This window comes from Salvia hispanica, chromosome 4, assembly GCF_029641045.1.
Source record: "Salvia hispanica isolate PSC_SH4W2 chromosome 4, Shi_PSC_v1, whole genome shotgun sequence".
Classification (NCBI taxonomy): Eukaryota; Viridiplantae; Streptophyta; class Magnoliopsida; order Lamiales; family Lamiaceae; genus Salvia; species Salvia hispanica.
The window spans coordinates 31159996-31184107 of NC_142695.1; the positions used below are offsets into that span (position 1 = coordinate 31159996).

At 34.2% G+C, this 24112-nt stretch overlaps 2 protein-coding genes across 3 annotated transcripts; both read left to right on the plus strand.

Moving 5' to 3' along the window:
- Positions 1–4134: 4134 nt before the first annotated feature.
- LOC125193392 (uncharacterized) lies at positions 4135–7706 on the plus strand. 2 transcript variants are annotated; one of them, XM_048091173.2, is made up of 11 exons: positions 4135–4238; positions 4475–4567; positions 5197–5325; positions 5410–5669; positions 5768–5968; positions 6045–6083; positions 6219–6317; positions 6401–6727; positions 6825–7058; positions 7148–7197; positions 7517–7706. In XM_048091173.2, exons 2-10 carry the CDS (start codon positions 4477–4479, stop codon positions 7163–7165), a joined length of 1398 nt encoding a protein of 465 aa, XP_047947130.1. In that variant the 5' UTR covers positions 4135–4238; positions 4475–4476; the 3' UTR covers positions 7166–7197; positions 7517–7706. The 2 variants fall into 2 exon arrangements, with proteins under 2 accessions (XP_047947130.1, XP_047947132.1); XM_048091175.2 differs by lacking the exon at positions 6045–6083.
- Positions 7707–8487: 781 nt separating this feature from the next.
- LOC125192326 (proteasome subunit beta type-4-like) lies at positions 8488–13066 on the plus strand. The gene is made up of 7 exons (XM_048089868.2): positions 8488–8630; positions 8750–8814; positions 9048–9124; positions 11403–11532; positions 11640–11799; positions 11887–12072; positions 12773–13066. The coding sequence occupies exons 1-7, from the start codon at positions 8622–8624 to the stop codon at positions 12884–12886; spliced, it is 741 nt and encodes a 246-aa protein (XP_047945825.1). The 5' UTR covers positions 8488–8621; the 3' UTR covers positions 12887–13066.
- The last annotated feature ends 11046 nt before the right edge of the window (positions 13067–24112 follow it).

Sequence of the window (24112 nt, forward strand, 5' to 3'; positions counted from 1 at the left end):
ATATGCAAATAATGGACGTGTAGAGTGACTTTGACATAAAAAACGGACCAAATAATGGCCTTAAAACAGTGCAAAATCCGAGCGTATCACATCCGCAGAGCTACAGTGGCGGACGATGGGGCGGACGATGCATCGGGCGGGCTATCGTTCACCCCATTGTGGATGCTCTTATAGCATCATCAATGACATTTCTTAATTAAGGAATGTCATACACTATTCATGTGCCCCACACCACTTTTATTCATTTTATATTTTTTTTTCCTTAAATAAGGACAACACCTCCACAATTCATTCATTTTTTTAACTATTTATAAGTCTACCATTTCAATACATCAATTTAAAAGTATAATTAGCATAAAAACATATTATTAATAAAAAATTATTAAAAAAACCTGAAAATAGCATTACAAAATCCTAAAAGTTAAAAATTACACAAGTAAAATCCTAAAAATTAATAATCACAATAAAAATTAAATAATTTAATATAATAGCTAAAAATAATTACTCTTCCGGCGGCGGTGGCAACATGTTCAAACGAGACATGAGTAATGCAATAAAACAATTATGGATGTTTGGGGGGATCGCTTGGTTTGGTCCGGCGGCGGTGGCGGTGACCGCGTCATACAAAAAGTGTCGGTCGTTATAGCGACGAACAACATTCCTGATAAAACAACCGTGGAGGTTTGGGGGATCGCTTGGTTTGGTCCGTCCCGTCCCCATCCTCTAGATATACTTGAATTGAGAATGCAAATGGAAATTTTTGAGAAAAAATGAGTGAGAGATAGTTTTTTTGGTGTGAAAAAAATAGGTCATGAATTGAGTATTCATGGACAATTTATGGGGGTTAAAAAAAATGGTAATAATTTGGAAAACTAAATTTTTTTATATTTTTTATGAATTTGAAAAAAAAAATCCAACTGTCCAAACGATGGCCACTCGTAGGGGGCATGCTGGCATCACCGCCCCGTCCACAGCGTGCCACGTGGGCTTGCGCGTCGTTCCACTAGATCGAGCGGTGCTCTCAAAGAAGGAATGACCGTTCCATCGGAATGCTTAGTGTTCCGATGGCGTGTCGTCCCGATGGAAAGGCCATACCTTCGCATAGAGCACCGTTGTTGATGTTCTTAGAGCGATAATTAAAACTAAGTATGTCCGTCCTGCCATAAGTGTGATGTTTTTCAGGCACAGATTTTTTTATAAAATGATATTTAAAGAGTTAGGTGGAAAGAGAGTAAGTATGAGAGATAATAACGTATAAATGTGAAGATAGAATAAAGTACTCTCTTCGTCCAACTACAAGTGGTGAATTTATTTTTGGCACAAGATTGAAGAAAATTATATTTATTGTGTTAAGTACAAAAAGAATAAAGTGGAGAAAGAAAGAAATAATAAAGTAAGAAAAAGTATCTGAGATATTTTTTTTATTAAAAATAGAAATCAATCATAGTAAGACAAACAAAAATAAGAATCCAATCACTTGAAGTTAGGGATGTCAGTGCAGCCCGCAATTGATAAACTCGTAGTTTAGCAAGTGTATAGGATGTTTGAAAGTGCATAATTGAGTATTTTGTAGCACTTTACTTGAGTTTTCATCTATGATCCCTTATTTTAGTGTTTTGATGAGTTTGTCGAGTTTTTGTAGTCACAACAGGTGGAAACGGACGAAACTGGTACCAAAGCAGGAGGCCGGGCGTTTTACTACAACTGGTCGGGCGTGTTTATACTCCAGCCCGGGCGTTTGGCCTCCCAACCCGGGCGTATCCTCTGTGACCGGGCGTTTTGCCCAAGCCGTGTGATAAGAAGAACGCCCGGTCGGGCGTTTTGTTACTCAAAAATCGCCCGGCCGGGCGAATTGCTCGTAACTGCTGAATTTCTTCTATTTTCACCCCGGGTATAAATAGGACCTAGGGTTCGACTCCAGGATACTTTCCACACGCCCCAGAAGCAGTTTCCACCTTTTGAGAGCAGATTGAAGTGACAAAGAATCCGATTCATTAACAAGTTTGAAGACGAAGACGATTTGCCCATTCAATTCACCCTTGGGAGTATCTTTATTAGTTTACTATGTTCAAATCTCTTTCTATGGATTTCTCTTATGAATTTGCTTTGGATATGAGTAGCTAAATCATTTGTAGAGTTTTGGTGAAGACTACAATGAATGCTTGTGATTAATTCATGGACTTTTGATTACCTTTGCTCTTGTGATTTCTTTGTTTCGTTCTTGTGCCTTTTCAATTCAATTGCTTAGCTACCAATTGGGTTTGTTGACCTAGTTTTGAGTAATCGAGAGATACCTAATTAGGATTGATAAAAGAATGAACAACACCTAGATAATTTGCATTCGAGAGAAAGAATTCTAGAGTGAGGGCTTGAGCCTTTTGTTTTAAGGAGTTAATTGTTAAGTATTAGAAGGAGACTTCAATATTAATGATTAATCAACTGGTTAAGTGCACTCGAGAGAGGGCTTAGTCTAGACTAGCGGCTTTCCTAGTAATCCTAGAGACTTCAAATGGGTAATCGAAGTTGTTGAGTTGTTCACATCGTGTTCGTTGTAGTTGGATCCAAGACTCTACCTCGTTCTCTTACTTGAAACCCGTCTTTTGTTGCGTGTTTTTGTCTTGTTTATGTTTAATTGTTTTTCAAAATCAAAACCAACCTTTCCGGATTTTCTAGATAGTAGTCACAAATCGGTTCGTGGTACTTGAGTTACACAATTTGTCTTCGTGGATACGATACTCTTGACTTGCCTATACTGCGATAGCCCCGTACACTTGCGGGTAATTCTCGTGTTTAAAATAAATCGAGTCAGCAATCCGTGGGCTGGCCCGAATAGCCTGCCAAATTTATAGGGTTAGGGTTGAAAACTTTTAGCCGGCACCCTATTAACCCGCAACTCATTAGGGCCCCGAAAACCCGATGGGCTGTCCCGAAAATCCGATAAAATTTCTTTGTTCTATTTATTTGACTCATAATTCGTCACTTCATTGATTATTTTTATAATATAGATAACTACAATAATAAATTTCAATTTTATATTAAATATAAAAATTATATATTAAAATTTTAAATTAGAAACTTAAAATTCACTAAATAAATATATATAAATTTCTTAAAACATGTTTTAAATTTTCTCAAAATATGTTTATACTTCATTTTGCACAAATCCCAAATATTAATATTTATTCATATTTATGTTTAAGTTTAAGCATATATCTCTAATTATCAAATTTATCATAATTAAATGTTTTACATTTTATAAATATAACTAATTTCCACCATTATTTATTGGATTGATCGCATGTTAATTTTATCGGCAGCAACTCGATTAAAACCTGAGCTTTTAGGGTTAGGGTTGAACCTTTATAACCCAAAAGAAATCACAACCCGATTGAGTGCTACTACAAAAATGGCCTGTTATTACATTAAAGTAGTCACATTTTATTAAAACTGTGAGGATAGATACTCATACAATACATTGACCTTTCTTCACATTTATATCATGCACTGATGTCACACTATAGTTAAATGTCAGTTCAACAGTCTTATACTCACAGTCCTATACTCACTTCTATTAAGTACAACAATGGTGATTTGCTCCTATTTTTAACTCACGGAAGTTGTTAAAGGCAAATACTTATACATGACTCTAAAAAGAAAATTTCAAATTGCTAATGAACTTTACTTAATGAAGAAAGTAATTAAACAAATTATTCAAAATATAATTGACAAAGACGGAATCAAAGTTTATGTAATTATAAATTAGTAATGACAATAATAATATGTACATTAGTCAATTATTATAATAGTACATCGAAGCACTAATTTGATGAAAGAATATAAAATTAAAAAAGTGCATGAAACTTCCACTAAAATATTAGATATGAATTAGAAATAGTGGCAATTCGTTGAAAGAGTAGAAAATTTTAAAAGTGACGGCAATTTTCCCACTAAAATATTACATGGGAATTAGAAAGTGGCAATCCGTCAAATATTATACTTACATTTAAGCACTAATTTGTTGAAAGAATAGAAAGTTTAAAAAGTGCATAAATAATTAAAAATAGAGGCGGCAATTTTCCCACTAAAATAGTACTTATTTCATAGGAATTAGAAATAGTGGCGGTACTTAATCAGTATTTTATGACGCCTACTAGAACTAAACCCTATCTCTCTCACAAGAGTCTCTACACCTTCTTGACGGAAAAAATACAGAAGAAGCTTCAGATTACTCAGCAAAGGTGAGGAGTATTCTGGTATTTTTATCTTCCTTGTCCTATTTACAGATTGTTATAATGCTTCTTTTTAATTTTCTACATTTTGTTGTGTAATTGAATTTTTGAATCGTTCAATTCGTATATGAAATTTGTAGAGACTAAATAAGGCGACATACTATAGTCTTCCATTTCATTTCAGTATTCTAATCGTTCAATCCTAAAAGTTGTCTATACTTATTTTATTACTCTAATGTATGCAGTTATGGCTTCTAAAGGACGAAGGCAATGTAAAAAAAATGTTCGTTTACAAGACGAACCAAATATATCACATCAAAGATTGACAAATCCTGAAGGTAAAAAAGACAATTGGATAGAACATGCTCATGCTCAACAGTTGGTTTTATTTGATTTTTGGTGTATGATATTCTTTTCCAAATTGGGTTATTTACACATTACACTGCTGTTTGTAGATAGGTGAGTTTTGTATTTTGGATGTTCATGTTTCTTGAATGTGTTTAGTTAAAAAGAGAGGGATTCATGTTGTGGGTGTTTTGTTTAAGATGTGTTATAATTTATATATATATATTTACTAGTTTTATATTACTGGCGTGCATAACCTGGTCTTTTTTTTACTTTGAATGTGAAATGTAGCATGGAGATTTATCTTTGATCCTTTTGTGCATTGTTTTTCCACTGCTGATTTTGCCTTTGTCTATTGTAATTTATCAGTAAGGATATAAAATAGGCATTTAGTGTCTGATTACTGAATTTATCGTTGATGCTTCTCGGGTTATTAGCCTTGTGTCAAATGGATAGGGTGATCTGTAGGTTGTATGATTTTCTTCATTTTCATTATTTTTTGCCAAAGGAGCTTGCATTTATCGCGTCTCTCCTCTTTGTGTGTTAAGTTTATCTGTGGACTTACTTTTGTACATGAAATAATTTTACTTATTTGAACATAATATTTTATAATGATATGCAGATTTTACTACTAGGACTACATTAGGCAGAAGAGTTTATACTAGAAACATACATCAAGAAGAGTCAAACACAGTCACACATTCAAACCATGAGGATATGAGTATTGACATTGAACAAGAGGAAGATGAAGGTAATGGACAATCAACCACTGTGATTAGTTATGTAAGCTTTTTTATTCTTAGACTAATCCTATTATTTTTTTTTATGCTTCAAGACGGTGCATTTGGAGCTAGCATTGTTGAAAAGGAAAGTAGAGGCCCTACCTATATGAAAAATATATGGGGTCGTCCTTTGAACTTACCCCTCATGTCAGTTGAATATAACGAGTTTGGTCAACCTATAGGTGGTGAGAAAAGCAAGCTTTGTCATTTCTTAGGTACGATTGCAAGAAATGGCCATCAATGTCCATTAGATATTAAAAGTTGGCACGCAATGCCAAAGGAGAATAAAGATGAGATGCTCAATATTGTAAAGGTAATAACATTTAAAGAAAGCTAAGGTTATTTAATTATCATTTAGCTAGTCAATTATATATACATATTTTTAACATTGGCTGACTTTGTGTCATGCAGTCGCGGTTCGAGATGCCTATCATTGCCGAGAAGTGGATCTTAGCCTCCATCGGACTTAAATGGAGAACTTGGAAGCATCATTTAAAACCACGATATTGGGCCGACGTATCTATTGAGCATTTAATACATGACCGAGATGATAGAGTTTCTGAAGATCAATGGATCAATCTCCTTGCTTATTGGAGAACAGATAAGGCAAAGGTATATTTAATACATATATATAATAATCATTTCATTTAAACTGTGAATTTACTAATCCTTTTTTACTTGCTTTAAGAATACAAGTAAAAGAAATAAAATTGCTCGAGCAAAAAAGGTAATGAATCAAAGAACAGAAAAACGTCATTTGCGCAAGTTAAGGCCAAATTGGTAATGTTTTATTTCTTATATATTTAATTTTATCATTGTTTTTTACAATATATTAGTAACCTAATAATATACATATTCATAGACAAAGGAACAAGGACGATGCCCGACTCGTGCTCAACTATTTCGTTCGTGCTTTGTTTCTTCAAATGGAAACTCAAGTGACGTTGTCTCGAGTAAAATTGTATGTGTTATTGATATGTTCATTATATCAAATTTAGTATGTACTAATTTTAATCTATACATTAATTTTTGTTATATAAACAGACAGCTATGGCAGAATGTAGGGATCAACTATCTGAAGATTCTGAAAATGTAATTGCTCCAAATGATATATTTGCCCAAGTTATAGGGAAGGACAAACCTGGTCAGGTAAGAATAATGGGCCAAGGAGTGTGTCCCTCAGATGTATGGAATGGGACTCCTATAAACACATCAGACCGTTTACTAAGTGAGTACAGAGAAAAAAATGCACGACTAGAGGCAATGCTTGGAGCACAACAAAGACCTCGTGCTTCACAAGCAGACGCAAGGCCAAATGCGATAGCATCCGAATCTCTTTCACTACGTTCTACGACGGCTCAAACTTATGAGGTATCATTATTTTTTTTACAGTTCTGAAATATATATATCATAGTCCTATATATAGAGAGATTTAAAATGCTTATTTATCTATTTTTGTTTCTTGGAGGTTGGAAAATATGTTTCCTTGAGAAGTATTTTCACACAGAAAATCGTTGCTAAAGGATTTATTCAGAGCATTGATCCAAATAAAAAGGTTGGCGGACAAATGTTAGGATTGAATTGGTGTGAAATTAGTGTTAAAGTTGTGATTGAGCCGAAGGAACAATTGATTAGGCCTTATGACAACTTTCAAGAGCTTTCCCAAACAATTGGTGATACGGTTGCTTGGCCATGTTCCTTGGTATTCTCTATCTATTATTTATTGCTACTATATAATTACCAAATGCATTTTAGTTTGATTCTAAGTATATTTTCAACTTATATATGTAGGTGACGCCTATTGAGTAGTGGCAATATGTTGATTTGCATATGGATTCAAGGTAATCTATTGTTAATTAGTTAACTAATTATAATGATTACATGATCAATCTTGGTTTATGCTCTTAATTATGTTACTTGTATTACTGATTCATGTTACGTCCTACTTTTTATTTTATAAGTTTTATTTGTGACTACAATATTTTATATTGTTAAGCCCTTAGATATTTAACACTATTAACTAAGGCTTTTCTGTTTAGTGTTTCTTTCAGTGTTAATAAATTTGTTCTAGGAAGTTTATTTAATTGAGGTTTTATTTTATAGAACACATGTAACTTTTCAACTCATGATAGTAATTTAAAATTTTTAATTTTTTTTCAGGGCACGTTGCAGAGGAACTTGTTCTTTGGACAAGTAGGAAGAAGAGGCTCACAGATTTAATTATAGTTTGTACTAGTATGGTCACATAGTTTAAGAAGAAAATGAATTGACATTTCACATTGTTGGAATGCATGTTTAGAGTTTTGAAATACTTTGGATTTTTATATATTCGAATTTTATATTTTATTTAGATGATTTGTTGATAAAAGTTTGTTGGATTATTAATAATAGTTTATTATGTATTTTGTACTAATTGGAAGTAACAAAAATAATTACATATTAAAAAATGTAAATTTTAAGCTTTTAAAGGATAGAAATTATATTTTTTTAATATTTGACGGATCAATATGTAAATTATGGAAATTTGTAGGTGACAAATGTAAATTACATACGATTAGGGGGTGGGGATGTAATTAGAACTATTCACAGGTGGTATTTTGTAAATTTTCACGTGTAGTAAGATAGTGTAATCTCAGATTACGTCTTATCACACTCTCGAGTGACACTGCAAGTAGTTTTACATTACGTTTTCAGATGAAGTATTAGAAGCTTTATCGTTACACTTAATCTCTTATTACATCTTTTGTTAATGCACTTGCACCAACTGTGATTATAGATGAAATGTAACAAAAAATTATATATGCTGACATTTTTAAGTGTGATAAAATGATGATTTTTTAGTAGTGCACGCACCCGATTAACCCAAAATTTGCTGGGCTGGCCCAATTGACATCCCTACGTGGAACAGAAAGAATAAGAGAGATGAGATATGTAATTTTTTGATAAAAAATGAATGAATCATTTAAATTGGCACATCCAAAATATATAAAAATCGTGGATAGGAGGGAATAATATGCATTAATTAATTATATACAACCATCCCATCAAATTGACCTTTTATTGGACCAAATGAAAGCCCAAAAGCATAGAAAATTATGTTACGCCTTATGTTTATTATCTTAAAGCCCATCCGAGGAAAAGCCCACTGATTTCTTGAGGAAAGGGAAAACTTAGTTCTGACTAATAAACACAGTTCATCTGATTTACAGAAAGAAATTGTTTTTCGTTTCTCATCAACGTTTCAGAAACTGCTACATAAATTACAATGATGAATGTAAGTTTACACTGATCTGCATTTTTATGTTCGTGTGATTGCATAAAACTGATGCTATTATCGTTCTTGTTCTTTCAATTTTTTTATTTTTCTAATCTTCTGGGGTAAAATGCTTGCAGTTGGCCGATTCAGCTCCAGCTAAGAACAATTTGCTCGGTTCGGAAGCCGATTCTCAAAGAACTCTGTATGATTATTTACTTGCGAAGATCTGATTATTATTTTATCTTAGGAAATAGGGTTTTAGCTGTCCCGATTTTGATTTTTATAGTATCCTCTATATGATAACATGAGGAGCGAACCATTTTTTTCTTCAATTTCTGGTGTAATTTGTAGGGTTAGTTTGATTCGAGCCATTATTGCTCAGTTACATGTTTTCGTGTGAATGAATGGATGTAATGATGGATTTTTTTTGTGTAGGTATCCATATGTTACAGGGACCTCTGTGATTGGGATTAAGTACAAGGATGGCCTTCTCTTTGCTGCTGATATGGGAGGTTGGTTCTGCAATATGTATAACTACTTTTAACATGTGGAATTTTAGTTTTCTAGAATGTATATTCTCTGAAGATAGTGATATGGGAGGTTGGTTCTCATGAAAGTGATCAATGTTGTCAAAGCAGTATGGCGGTCCATGGCGGTTCGCCCGAAAAATGCCACAGGGATATGGCGGTCATTAATTAAATATATTAAATAATATTTATATATTCATATATAATTCAAAAAATTAGAAAATAATAAAAATATAACATTAAAAACTCTAAAAATATGTAATAAAGCATAAAATAGAAGGCAATTATATAAAAGTCTAGTAATTAAAGTCTTTAGTTCAAGTGTTCAACAAAACATAAAACCATGATAAGCTCAATAGACATCAATCATCAAGCTCAACATAGTCTTCTAGTTCATCATCATCACTATCATCGACATCCATTTCATCTTCATCCTCAAGCTCAAGCCTTTTCCTTTTCCCTTTCCCTTTACTAGGTATGATAGGTTCTTTTTTCTTAGAAACTCTAAGACAACTTGTACTAGATGTAGAAGATTCTTTCCTCTTCTTTGAGTGGAGTTTAGGAGGTAGATTGTGAATAGGAGGGGCCGGCGGCGGGGCCGGCGGGGGCAAGTGGCTGGGCGGTGGCTGAGTGGGGATGAGTGGGGTTTAGATGACAAATTGTGAATAGGAGGGGCTGTAGGGTGATGGGCTGCTGGAGGCGGCGGCGGCGAGTGGTTGGGCGGCAGATTGTGGAAGGAGTAGCCGTTGGTTGAATTAGGGTTTAGTTTTTCATTTTAATTAAATATTAAATGGGTTAGAATTGTTGGGGTGGGCTGGTTTAGTTTTGGGCCTATGCAAAATTCAATTAAAATGTAAAAAGCCCCATTAAAAAGTCAAAATTAGCACCAAAAAAGTCAAAATTGGCCTAAAATACCGCCATTGCGGGATATGGTGGCGCCATGGCGCCACGACCGTGGCGGGCATGGCGGCCGCCACAGAAAAATGCCATGTATCGTTGTGGCGATGGCGTTTTCATTAAAAACTGATATGCTATAGTGCCATATCCCCGCCATAGCCGCTATTTGACAACATTGAAAGTGATCGAAACTATTATGTATAACAAACAAAAACATTAGAGGATTTCCCTACTTGATCTCATTCCTAATTGTTGTAGTGATGCTAGCTGTTGAAAAAGTATGATTTGGTTGTGATTCTGTGGTTGATATTGTTATTTTGGCTGACTAGTGTAAGGTAGATGCTTTGGCTGCTTCTATACGTTCCCTACTTGATCTCGTTCCTCATTTTTGTAGTGATGCTAGCTGTTGAAAAAGTATGATTTGGTGCAATTCTATGGTTGATTTTGTTATTTTGGTTGACTAGTGCAAGGTAGATGCTTTTGCTGCTTCTTAGCATATGTTCCCTACTTGATCTCGTTCCTCATTGTTGTAGTGATGCTAGCTGTTGAAAAAGTATGATTTGGTTGTGATTCTGTGGTTGATATTGTTATTTTGGCTGACTAGTGTAAGGTAGATGCTTTGGCTGCTTCTTAGCATATGTTCCCTACTTGATCTTGTTCCTAATTGTTGTAGTGATGCTAGCTGTTGCAAAAGTATGATTTGGTGTAATTCTATGGTTGATTTTGTTATTTTGGTTGACTAGTGCAAGGTAGATGCTTTTGCTGCTTCTTAGCATACGTTCCCTACTTGATCTCGTTCCTCATTGTTGTAGTGATGCTAGCTGTTGAAAAAGTATGATTTGGTTGTGATTCTGTGGTTGATATTGTTATTTTGGCTGACTAGTGTAAGGTAGATGCTTTGGCTGCTTCTTAGCATACGTTCCCTACTCGATGTTGTTCCTAATTGTTGTAGTGATGCTAGCTGTTGAAAAAGTATGATTTGGTGTAATTCTATGGTTGATTTTGTTATTTTGGTTGACTAGTGCAAGGTAGATGCTTTTGCTGCTTCTTAGCATACGTTCCCTACTTGATCTCGTTCCTCATTTTTGTAGTGATGCTAGCTGTTGAAAAAGTATGATTTGGTGTAATTCTATGGTTGATTTTGTTATTTTGGTTGACTAGTGCAAGGTAGATGCTTTTGCTGCTTCTTAGCATATGTTCCCTACTTGATCTCGTTCCTCATTGTTGTAGTGATGCTAGCTGTTGAAAAAGTATGATTTGGTGTAATTCTATGGTTGATTTTGTTGTTTTGGCTGACTAGTGTAAGGTAGATGCTTTGGCTGCTTCTTAGCATACCATAAATGTTCATAGTGCTCTTTTATAATAGGTTCATATGGGTCTACCCTTCGTTACAAGTCTGTGGAGAGACTAAAGGCAGTGGGGAAACATTCTGTCATTGGTGCTAGTGGCGAAATCAGTGATTTTCAGGAGATCATGCGCTACCTTGATGAGCTGATGTAAGGGCATCTCTTTGATTGTGAATACTCTTTGAACTGCTCATGTTACTTTATGGTAACTGGATATTTGTATATGACTCAATTTTCTGCTTGCTTTGTGAATGTAGCTTGTTTGACAACATGTGGGATGATGGAAACTCCCTTGGTCCTAAAGAGGTGCACAACTATCTCACAAGGGTGATGTATAATCGCCGTAATAAGTTCAATCCGCTATGGAATTCACTTGTACTTGGTGGTATAAAAAATGGAAAGAAGTATCTTGGAACAGTACGTATTGTTTTTAAGTTTTCTGTCTCATGTTACTGAAATTTAGTCCTAGCTAGGGGCTTTTACTTTCTCGTTATATAATTTCAGGTAAGCATGATTGGCGTACATTATGAGGACGACCATGTTGCAACTGGATTTGGGAACCACTTGGCCAGGCCAATTCTCCGTGATGAGTGGCATGAGAACCTGACGTATGAAGAAGGTGTGAAATTACTAGAGAAATGCATGCGCGTGCTTCTTTACCGTGATAGGTCAGCTGTCAACAAACTTCAGGTATGGTTCATATTTCATGAAATTTAATTTGGTTATTCTGTATATGTATTTGGTTAGGATCTTATTGGATATAAATTAATTTAATGACATTGTCTCTCCGAAACAGACAGGTCTGGTTAGGGAGTAGTTCTCTAGAGCTCAAATAGTTCAGTTTGTTTTCATGGACCATCATGTCTCCAGTATAATCCTTTTGTTTAGGAAATCCATTGTTAAATATTGGTACCTGTTGACCTCTTCCTTCGGCTGGCTACTATGTTCCGAGTGTTGGGAAGAAATGTATGCTTATGTTTGTTGGTTCAACCATGTGCATATATATGTAATCTTTTTGGTGTAATAGTGAATGGTGAATGGTGTGTATCATAGTACTATATTGTTTTAACCAGAGTAGTAATCCCTATATGTTTGACTAGGCAAAATACCAACTCAGAGGTCAGAATATTAATAGCCTAATAACACCAGTGATTTAACTACCAATTAGAAAACAGTTAGAGCTTGTTTAGTTAGGTCTTTTAAAACACATTACAGAACTATTATCTCTTGGGTTATGATTACTTTAGATAACTTGAAAACAATGCTCTCAAACATCATACTTATAGATGTGACTTGGCATAAAAAAATTGGTTCCTACGTTCTTACTATTAGTATTGACTCATTCAGAAATTGCCTAGACTTTGTTCCTAATAATGGATCTTGGTTCCAGATTGCGAAGATCACAGAGGAGGGCTTCACAGTTTCGGAGCCATACTCATTGAAGACCTTCTGGGATTTCAATGCTTTCAAAAATCCCACCCTGGGCGCTGAGGGTTCTTGGTAGTTCTATCCCTTCTCATATACATTATGTGAAAGACTTGCTGCAGGTTTCGCTTGTATTTGTCGGTATCTTTACATATAACCTGTGTTGAACCTTTTCTGTTATGTTGACGTACATTTCATTAGAATCGAATTTGGTATATTTGTTAAACCATGATTGTGAAAATTGAGTTGTGTGCTCCTACCTACTATTTCAAACATTAATCGCTTAATCAGACGACTCATGTGATGCTATGAGACACAGAATGGTGTTGTAGTGGGAAGAAAACAGTCTTATTTTCATCACATCACACATGAGAGTAGATCCCCAAACTTGGTGGTGGAAACTTGGTGGAAGAAAACTTGGATCTCTCGATAAATTATCGGAGTGGGCCCCGGAGGCGATCTAGGTGGTGGAGGTGACTCTAGTGATGGCCGAGAAAGATTAATATTACCGGTTCTAGGTCTTGATAATATAGAAAAGTGCAACTAATCAAGATTTTGATACCAAAGTAGTTTGATTATTTATTTATGTAACATTATCAAATGTCAATTAAGATGACGTTACGTTTTAAACAGCGAAACAACATCGTATTATACTACATTAAATAATTTCAATTGTTGAATTATGATTTATGGTAATTTATAGGTGGATTTTAAAGTTGGTATGCAGAATCACAATTGGATTGAAGTTTAAGAATTCACATACAAATACCCCCATAGATTGAGAAAATATTTAGTGGTCATGGTATACCAAGTTGGCGGTCCAATTTGATGTGTCCTGTTAATGCATTTTTGACATGTGAAAATATGTAAAATTTCAATTCCAACTAATAATTTCTCCGTCCATAAAAATAAGGACTTTTTTCTATTTTGGGATGTCCCATAAAAATATTTCTTTCAATTTTTGATAACTTCTTTCTATGTGGACTTCATTCTCCACTAACAAAAATTATAATTACTTTTTCTTTTTATCTCTCTTACTTTATTAAATATGCATTAATTCTCGTGCCGTCCCAAATATCTATATTTTTATGGGACGGAGGGAGCATATAAACTGTGAACATATTTTATTTTTCTAATAAAAAAACATTAAAATAAATCATGGAAATTATGCCCAATAACACATACACATAACACTTATAAAAATATATACACAAAATCTTAAAGTGAACAATAAAAAGAACTAATCAAACAAATAGAGATGTAACCTGAATTAGCTTGAGTATTTCAAAATTTTCCCCAAAATTTCTTTGAAACGAGCAACAAATTGAGATTATACCGTGGATGTGTCGGAGTCTAGTGCTCCGCCAGTTGTGTTGACCTGAAATTCATATTCTCCCAAATTCTAAAGAAGGTCATGCAAATGGATAATTTCCTTCATCCTCGCCAAAATTCATGTTTGCCCAATTTCATGGATGAATTGCTTTTCCAATAGCATGGATGATCTGCGCCTCAAATTGAACATGCATTTGGCTTTATCATTTGTTAAAATTATCAATGGAATGATGGCAAATTCCATTGGAGCAAAGAAATACGTACTACGTCTGCCAAGTAGAATATGTACTTCTAGTAGAAGGATGAAATCCAATCAAGTTAGAGGGAAAAATTGACGTTGAGTCAAAAAAGGATGGGTAGAAATGATAAATCACCACTTTAGGCAGATTTGAAAACACTGCATTTCTGAAAACATTGCGGGCCGCTCTGTAAACTCGGGCCAACAAGAAATTAATAATTGCATAGCAAACAAGCGAAATGCAACAACTTAAGCTCATATCTGTTTTCTAATTAAGCAAACAAACCCTTTTATTAGAAGGAGACTCTGGGCCTAGCTTGCAACCTGCAAATCGTGTACTTCAGGAGAAGACATGATTTGCCTTAGTGATATCTTAACAACTTTTGAGACCCTAGTCCGCACAACTCATAGACTGATTGACCACAAATTGTCATAGAGTCATCATCATCTGATCCACATGATTCTACCTCCATTTGATACTGTATTATATTTGCTCTTTTGATTTATTTTTTCTTTTTATTTCTCATTTTGTCATTTAACTCATCTCACGTTGGTCGTATAGTTAGTGATCGAGATTTAGTTGCAGTACTTAGGTCTTGGAACTATAGTCTTCGTGGATACGATACTGATGCACTTTTTGTTAGCACTACAACTAACTGCAAGTATACAGTGTAGAGATAGTATAGCTAAAAGTAAGTACTAGGATATCAAATACAAGAAATAGGATTGCAACTGACTATCATATACTCCCTCCGTCCCAACTAAGTTGAGACATAACTTTAGGGGACGGAGATTAAGAAATTGTGATGAAAAGTAGGAGAAAGGAATAAAGTACAAAAAATAAAGAGAGAGTAAAGTAGATAGTGGAATAAAGTAACAGTGCTTGGATGTTTACTTTTTTATTAAAAAAGAAAATGATTCAACTTAGTTGGAACATCACAAAGAGGAATACGACTCAACTTAGTTAGGATGGAGGGAGTATTATCGTATATTATGTGTCATATACTACTAAAGATAAGGGGTTTTTGGTTTGACAAAATTAAATAGACATAAACAGCTAAATAGGTACTACATTCATCCACAATAAGAGTCATATTTTGCTATTTCGGCCCATCCCATAATAAGAGTCACATTTCACTATTAACATAAATCATAAGTATGCTCCACATTCCACTAACTTATTCCACTCACATTGTATTATAAAACTATTATATACAAGTGGACCCATAGTCCCCTAACTTATTCAAACCACTTTTCTTTACAATTTTTAAAACTCGTGCCCGCACCAAATGTGACTCTTGTTGTGGGACGGAGGTAGTAATAGAAAGCATAGAATCAAATATATAAAGCATACGAATAATGTAGAGTTTTAAGATCCAACTACAACAACTAAATATTATTTATCTCACAGAACCTCTACCTTTACATATCTATCAGATTATTAGGAAAGTGTCTACTATAGGATAAGTCTTCCTCTTGAGTGCACCTACCCAGTTGATTAAATTTTAATACTCCCTCCGTCCCAAGGTAGTTGAGGCATTTCTTTTGGGCACGTGATTTAAGGAATTGTAATTAAAGGTTAAAATGGAGAGAGTAAACTAAGATAGGAAATAAAGTAAGAGAGATGAAGAGAAAGAGAAGAAATAAAATTTTTACCACAAAAGGAAATGACTCAACTACCTTTGGACAGACAAGAAAGGATACCACTCAATTACCTCGGGACGGAGAGAGTATTTAAGTCTCCATTTAATATTTAGAATCTAACTTTTGTAGCTCCTATGGACCCAAGCCTCTTAACTAGGGTATCTTCTCTCTAGCGTGCAGATAATCTAAGTGATGATTATATATTTAAACATGAAAACTACCTATATCTCGATTAATATAGCTAAACGACCATAGTTCTAGAGCTTACCAAACAAAAGAACAATAAAAGCACAAGAATAGTCAAAATAGTCACAAGAACTAAGAAAAATTTCAATCAATTAATCAAAACATAATCAAAGTAGCCTTCACCAAAAACTCCACAAAAGATGTTTACTACTATTCATAGATAAGGATGAACTATGTGCAGTCTTCTGTTGCCTAAACAAGCATGAACTATGTGTAGTCTTCAGAGCTACTCATAATTAGGGATGAATTTGTGTGTAGAAATGGAGACAGATTGAGGCTCAGAGATGAATAATATGAATAAGGTTATAAGGTATATATAGGCTTGAAAAAGGTTTAAACATGGTAAGAATTGAATCCTACAAGGAATAGAAGAGATTTGGCTTCATAAGGCAATATTTTTAATTTTTTTCGTGTAAATGAATTTAAATTTAAAGGCCCCGCCGCGAAGGACTCGAACCTGAGACCTTTGGCTTCAGGCATTAACCTTTCTACCGCTTGACCAACTCACACACAAAACTGTGTTGAGTAAACTTTTATAATGAGTGATTTCACCGTATGTGGCTCCATACTCTAGAATGTTTTTTTTGGAGGAAATTCAGTTCCGTTAATGTTGATAAGAGGAACTCGACACCTCAGTCACAATGTCTAAGCTCTTTGCCACTAGGACAAAGGCTCCGGACAGACAATAGTTTCTTTCCTTCCTTGAATTTCTGCCTAATTTCTTTAAGCTTTTGACTACTCTGCATAATGTTCGTAGAATGGTCATAACTTTCTCAACAGAACTCCAATTAAGATGTGCAAGATACAGTACGTGAAGCTCTTTCAAAGGTGAAGAAAATGGGATGCTTTAATTGGCTCGAATTAAGGCTGCTGTACATCTTGTTGGGTCCGGACTTCAGTTTTGGCTATTTTGTACTCCCTCCGTTCCATAGTGTCATCATGAAGACGTTTCTTTTCGGCACGGAGATTAAGAAAAATTGTGTTAGGTGAGTTAAGTAAATGGAGAATAAAGTGAAAAATGAAAAAGGTAGAGAGATGAAGAGAGAAAAAAGTAAGAGAGAGTGAAGTAGGTTTGGAAAAATGTATTGACTTTTACTAAAAAGGGAAATGACTCTATTACTATGGTACGTACCAAAATGGCAAAATGACTCTATTGCTATGGAACTGAGGAAGTACATTTTTCCAAGTTTTTTTTTTGTAATCTCTCACAAATACGTCAAGATACCAAAATATAGAAATTTAAGCAATAATGGACATAATATGCATGATTGACATTCAAAACGAGCCAAATCTAGGTCTTACAAACATGCGAAAACCGTGTTTATCAGATATTCTTTACTTTCTACTACACTAGCCCCATACACTTGCGGGTATAGCTTGTAACAAATTAAGAGTTAGTCATTGGTTGAGATTGAGTTTACTCCTATACATGAATGTTGATTATTTTGTGACAATAAGGCTACAATATTTTAGAGAACTCGACTGTAACATGATAGAATCAAACATGTAAAAGTTGATCAATATTTTGTTAAAGAAAATATTGATGGGCTATTATCGAATTGTCTTTTGTTCTATCAGAAGAACAATTAGCAGATATATTGACCAAGGTAAATACCTCAATCATTTTCACAGATATTTTGGACAAATTAAGTTTCATTAATCCTGTTACTTAACTTTAATTGAGGGAGCATATCAAAGGAGAAACTAGTGATCTCTTTCAACAGATAAAATTCTATTAAATCAATATAGAGATTACAAGTAATCCTTTCAATACATACGTAGGAAGATATTGTTAGTTTAAACTCTGATATTAATAACTATGCTTGATCCATGTTTAATTTTTTGATTAGTAAATGAAAAAGTGGGTTTTCGGGTGCTGTGTTAATTTAAGGGTGTATCCAACTGATCAGGATGAAAATCCCAACCTAGCTGAGTCGTTGGCACGACGACTGGAACCTGGTATCAATAAAATTCCTCAACCCACTTCTACTGGCTAGCATGCAAGGTGACAACAGTAACGCAAAATGAAAAACTCATGCACGAAACCTTAAACCGAATGAGAAACTCGAAATTCCAGTTAACAAACCCAGATCTAGCCTACTCAAACGAAGACATGCGTAAACACTTAGAAAATAAACGCGATAAATAGATTTAACCTACCTAGGTAGAATGAAGCAGATTCGAACCAAAAAGAGATGCGTAAAACAAACTTCATTACTAAAAACGTTTGGATCTTAACGAAATACTTCAAAAGATAACAAGAATCAAGTTTGCAACAGATCCAAAGAAGAAAGCAAGTAAAGATTAAACTAAGGATGCGATTAAAGATTGTTTTGCCACTCCGGACGATGAAACTGCTACTACTACGAGATGAAGTGGCTGGAACGGTGGATGATGATTCTCCGGTGGACGTTTGGAACTTCAGGTGACCATGGCTGTGGCGAGGAATGAAAAGACGTAGACAATGCTGAAGGAACTGATCTTCCGAGAGAGAATTCTAGCTAAGTGTAGTGGTCGAACTCCTTCTCTCTCTCCAAGTGGCTTCTTTTATAGGGAGGCTTGCCCTTACTTTTAGGGTAGACTTCCTTCGCAAATTGACTATTTTGCCCTTGTTTATGGTTGATCATCCCAGCAATCCTTCTTCTCTGTCTCGAGCCTTCTCTCTTGCAAAAATTTTGGTCAGTATCACACCCTTCTAGCGCTCTTTTCCACCTGAGTTGTCTGAACCTTCTCCTAATGATTGAGACTCTTTTCCTGCACACTTAGGCAACTTTTCTTGCGGATAATACATATAAATCACGACATACTAACCAGTAACCAAGGCTAAGAATACGACTTATCAGGAAACAAACATATATTCAAAGAACGCGTTACCATAGACTCGAACATGAGACATTTGACTTCGTGCTCTACCACTGCCACTAGACCAATTCACACCCACCATATTTCTAATATTTGTAACGTGTTGACTAACATTTGTACGACTACCGTTATATGAAATGGTCAATGAGAACTCATATTAGACATATTATTCCATAGGAAAAAGAGCAAATACTCCAAGGGTCAAGCACTATGTTGCAATTTTACACAGGTGGATCAACTGGTGTATGCATCAACATCTCTAACCTTACACGTGACAAGTTCTCTTAAATCAAATATATAACAATGTTGTAATACTTAATCATTAAATTATTAATGATAGTTTAGTAGTTCACAGTTATAATATATTAGTAATTCTCAACTAAACTTAATTAATCATAATTTGAAATGAATTAGGGTGAATGTACTATGCATATCTAGATGCACATGAGTATATGCATGAATAATACTCCGATCCCAAACTGTTGACCCATTTTGAATAAGACATCAGCAATATTGAATTGATTTTTTAAAGTCCATATTGCAAACCCAAACTGTTGACCCATGTTTGATTTGAAAAGAAAATCAATTCGTTGCTTGTATTTTAACAAATACTAATAATTTATAATACCATTACTAGATTAGAATAGTGAATCCGTACTAAACCATTTGAATTAAACAAAACATTAGTTCACACCAAACCCTTATATTTTAGTTGATATTCTAAGTGTAGTTTTATATATAACTAGTGTCACCATCCGTGCTATGCACGGTACAAAATAATTTCAAGATATGAAGATAAAAGAAAAAATATTGTAGTACATAAATAATTTAAAATATTTTACACTAAAAAATATCCGCCGATTAAAGTATTCTAATTGAAAAATAAGTATTGATACTATTATAAATAATATGAACATTTATACCAATATCAAAAATTAATATTCAGCATACGATCTTATACAATTTAATAAATTTAATATCTAATATGGGTGTAGTATTATAACGTAAAATATATGAAAAAGAAGAAAATGGTGGATCAAAAACTACTCGATATACAAATAAAAACAATACCGTAAAAGACCAAAGACAAAAAAATAATATTCTTCTCACATATAAAAAGTTCATAATCTCTTCTAAACAAAAACATAGATATTCACATATGCAAACAAAAACATAGAAAAACAACAAACCAACATTTCATAAATTTTGGAAAACTTCTTTATAAACAACATTAACAGTAGAATCATTTCTACTATCAACATCATCTCCACAAACTAAAATCTTCCGACCTTAACGGCTTGTGACTCTAGAAAGAGATTGTCCTTGACTCTTATTAATGGTCATCACATAGGACACAGCCAAAGGAAATTGTCGTCGTTGGAATTTGAATGGTATCCTTTCATCCGAAGGTATCAAAGCCATTCTAGGAATCAACACTTTATTTCCTCTCTTTTGGCCACCCAATACTTTTCCTTCCAAAACATAATCACCTAACCTTGTAATTATCAATTTGGTGCCATTACACAACCCATTTGAGTGATCAATATTCCTTAACAACATCACAGGAGTGCCAACTTTCAACAACAATTCATGATTAGGTGTACCCGAACACTTCAAATTATTCAAAAACTCAACTGAATGTATCTCATTAGAACCATTCGAAGTTGAATCTAAGTTTGAAATACTATCAGAGCTCAAATATACTCTACCTTGGTTGTGATCCAAAGAAGTCATGTATTGGTTAACCTCATCAACAACGTCCAATGTGGGAGCAAGTACAGCACGATCATGCAAACAATTGCTTAACTCTTCAGGATTCATATAAGAGGGATAAATCTTCGAAACGATAATTTTCAGATGATCACCAACATTAGACAATATAAGATTAGAAGGGAGATCAATAACCACTTCACCATCATTTGGACCACCAATAACTGTGTCACCAATAGAAGCAACTCACGAAGAAAATTCCTTCAGTTTTGAAGCGTCATCAGAAGATTCAAGACTCAACAGTCGCATGTTTTTTGTCAACCTCAGAACTGTACAACTACTCCAAAGGTATGAAGAGTTGATGGTAGCATTCACAACATCTTGTCAACTACCCTTAGGAACCACATGCAATATTTGTCCAAAGCCACCTCCAAAAACCACTGTTTTTCCACCAAATGGTTTTTCCAAACTGTGCTCACCGCGTACACGCATAATATCCCTTAAAGTCCTATCAATGGCTTCTATGCAATGTTTATGAATCATAGGAGCTTCATCCCATATAATAAGCTTAGCACGAACGATAAGTTCAGCTAGTGCACTACCAGGTTTTATATTGCACATCGAATCTTCATTCACAATGATAGGAATCTTAAAGAGAGAGTGGGATGTTCTACCACCAGGTAACAATAAAGAGGCTATGCCACTGGATGCCACATTTAACACAATAAAACCCTTCGAACGAATCCCTGCTGACAACGACCTCCATATGAAAGTTTTACCAGTACCTCCATATCCATAAACGAAAAACATTCCTCCCTTAGATGAATGCACATATGACATTATCGTATCATGAACATGAAGTTGCTCATCAGTGAATTTTGAAAGAAAGTCCAAGTGTTCTCTTGCTAAAGCTTCACGATCATAACACAACTCATCCAAAATTAATCTATTATCACATGATTCAAAATACTCAGCTTTTGGATAAGGCATACCATGGTAATCACACAAATTTTTCCAATATTCAACAACAACTTTTCAATATCTGCCAACACAAAATTCTGAATATCATCATCATTAAGCACCAAACCTGGAAACATCAAAGAAGGTGATACAATTAGCCCTTATTTGAAATTATTAAATTATACAATAAAATTTTATAAACATAACAATTATAACTTACCGGGTTGATTTCTCAACTTTCGTTGGTTATAGAGAACATCATCAGATAAATGTTTCCAACATTTTTGCCAAACAATTTCCGGTCGCGACACAGATTCTGAAGACAACAAACTCACAAACAACAATCTTAAAGAATGAGCTGATGACCAAAAAGAAGCCTCTACAATTCCATCAATATACTCTTTAACATCATCCAGCAAACCCAAAGAGAAGCAAACATCTCGAAATGTATCATACTGAACACCATTAATAGATCTAATGGCTTCATAACAGGTAGGTCCCTTGACAACATTCAACAAACATCTCAAATAATACAAATCGCCAGAACCAGGAGCAACGTAAAATAACCGCACAATTGAATAACGTTGTTGCTTAGGTTGCCAACGATCCTTCTTCCACACAAACTTGGTTGGAAATTCACCATAAGTCAAATCTCTACCTTCAGAATATATCTTATTAGCCTCCATCCAAGCCAAGAACTTGCTTTGAAAATTTGTCTTACTATCCAAAACACTATCCAATGTCTCATCTTCATCAAAAACAATATGTTGCTCATTTGGAAGATGAAAACTCAATCTTTCAACTGAAGGATCCTTATATTGAATCTCAAAACCAAGAATTCTCCAAGCACCTTCACAAGACGATATACATTTGCACTTCATCCAAATTTCGTTGAGTTCCATCAACATCAGGTTGGAAAAAAGTTGTCGTCACCCTATCATAACCTTTATTTATGTACTTAAACAAATACTTGATAGATCGCGATTGATTGCACCACTCAACGTTGATATGACCACCATATTTCATAAGGAGATAACGATTATGTGGAACAACATATCTGTTATCCAAGGGAACACCATCCTTCAAAACAACACGACCATTATCTCTACGTCTATAAACAGGATAACCATCATCATCAAACATTGTGGCAGCAACATATTTCTTTGGAAAATATTTGGAGCAACGTCCATCACGCATGCATGGAGATGATTTTCGTACAATGCCACATGGTCCATGCATCATAAGTTCTTTAACGCTCTCAAAATAGTGAGGGTCAATTGCTGCATCGGAAGTGCAGCTGATATAATCTCATCAATGCGTCGAGGAGGAGGTTGTTTATCCTCGTTGCTTAAAAAAAGAAGAATATGTGCATGAGGCAATTCACGTTTCTGAAACTCAACAGTATACACAACTGCACGCGACATATGAGTTTTAAATAATGGATACAAAATATAATAAATTTATGTATAAAAAAATAAGAATTCAAAGCCACGTGAAGACTTAAAAAAATAGAAATAATATTTACTACTCCCTAATGAATGAAATATTTATGCAATTTTGATTTATAATCTAAGTGGAGTAAAAACAATAAAATTTATGATAAAAAGAAGATATGTGACTTAAGATCAAAAAGTATGAGCTAATTAGAATAAGATATACAAATAAAGAAAATACGTGAGAGTTGTTTATTGATAGAGCTATGCAAGTCATTAATCTGAATAATAGGTAAATTTATATATAAATTTAATAGCTTAATTTAAAAAATATATATGGAATATTAAACATATCCACATTATATATATATAAATAATTTGAATCATAAAAATTTAAAACTTCTTCTCACTTACTTTATTCATTCTTCATCACTCTATATTTTTCATTTCCTACTTTATTCTTCATTTATCTAACTCACTTATCATAATTTTTTTATAATCTCCGTGTCGGAAGAAATTGCCTTCACTAATAGCGAAATTGAGAGAATATAAAATTATTATAAAGTCCTAGTATTATACTGGAAAATGCCATTACTAGATTAGAATAATAGTAAGTAATAGTAAGTAAATGAAGAAAAAATAATAGTAAGTAAATAGTAAATGTATTTTGACTCCTAAAAAGTAGTGCGTTTGACTCCACAGTTTTTGTTGGCTATTTTTGGCGCCTAACTTAATAAAATGTGAGTTGTGCATATTATAAAAATCTTGATTCATATATTAAATCTCTCATTCTATGGTTGGACGTATTAAATGTAATATGACTCTTAAAAAGTAGTGCGTGTGACTGAAAAGAAGGACATTTTCTAAACTAACAGTTAAT

What these genes read in the sequence shown, in the direction of transcription:
- LOC125192326 (XM_048089868.2), top strand. An exon ending in CTTTGCTGCTGATATGGGAG is followed by an intron (nt 9,125 to 11,402) that starts GTTGGTTCTGCA and finishes CTTTTATAATAG; the next exon opens with GTTCATATGGGTCTACCCTT. An exon ending in GAAAGAAGTATCTTGGAACA is followed by an intron (nt 11,800 to 11,886) that starts GTACGTATTGTT and finishes ATATAATTTCAG; the next exon opens with GTAAGCATGATTGGCGTACA.
- LOC125193392 (XM_048091173.2), top strand. Translation starts at nt 4,477, where the DNA reads ATGGCTTCTAAAGGACGAAGGCAATGTAAAAAAAATGTTCGTTTACAA. An exon ending in TGAACAAGAGGAAGATGAAG is followed by an intron (nt 5,326 to 5,409) that starts GTAATGGACAAT and finishes TTATGCTTCAAG; the next exon opens with ACGGTGCATTTGGAGCTAGC. An exon ending in GGAGAACAGATAAGGCAAAG is followed by an intron (nt 5,969 to 6,044) that starts GTATATTTAATA and finishes ACTTGCTTTAAG; the next exon opens with AATACAAGTAAAAGAAATAA.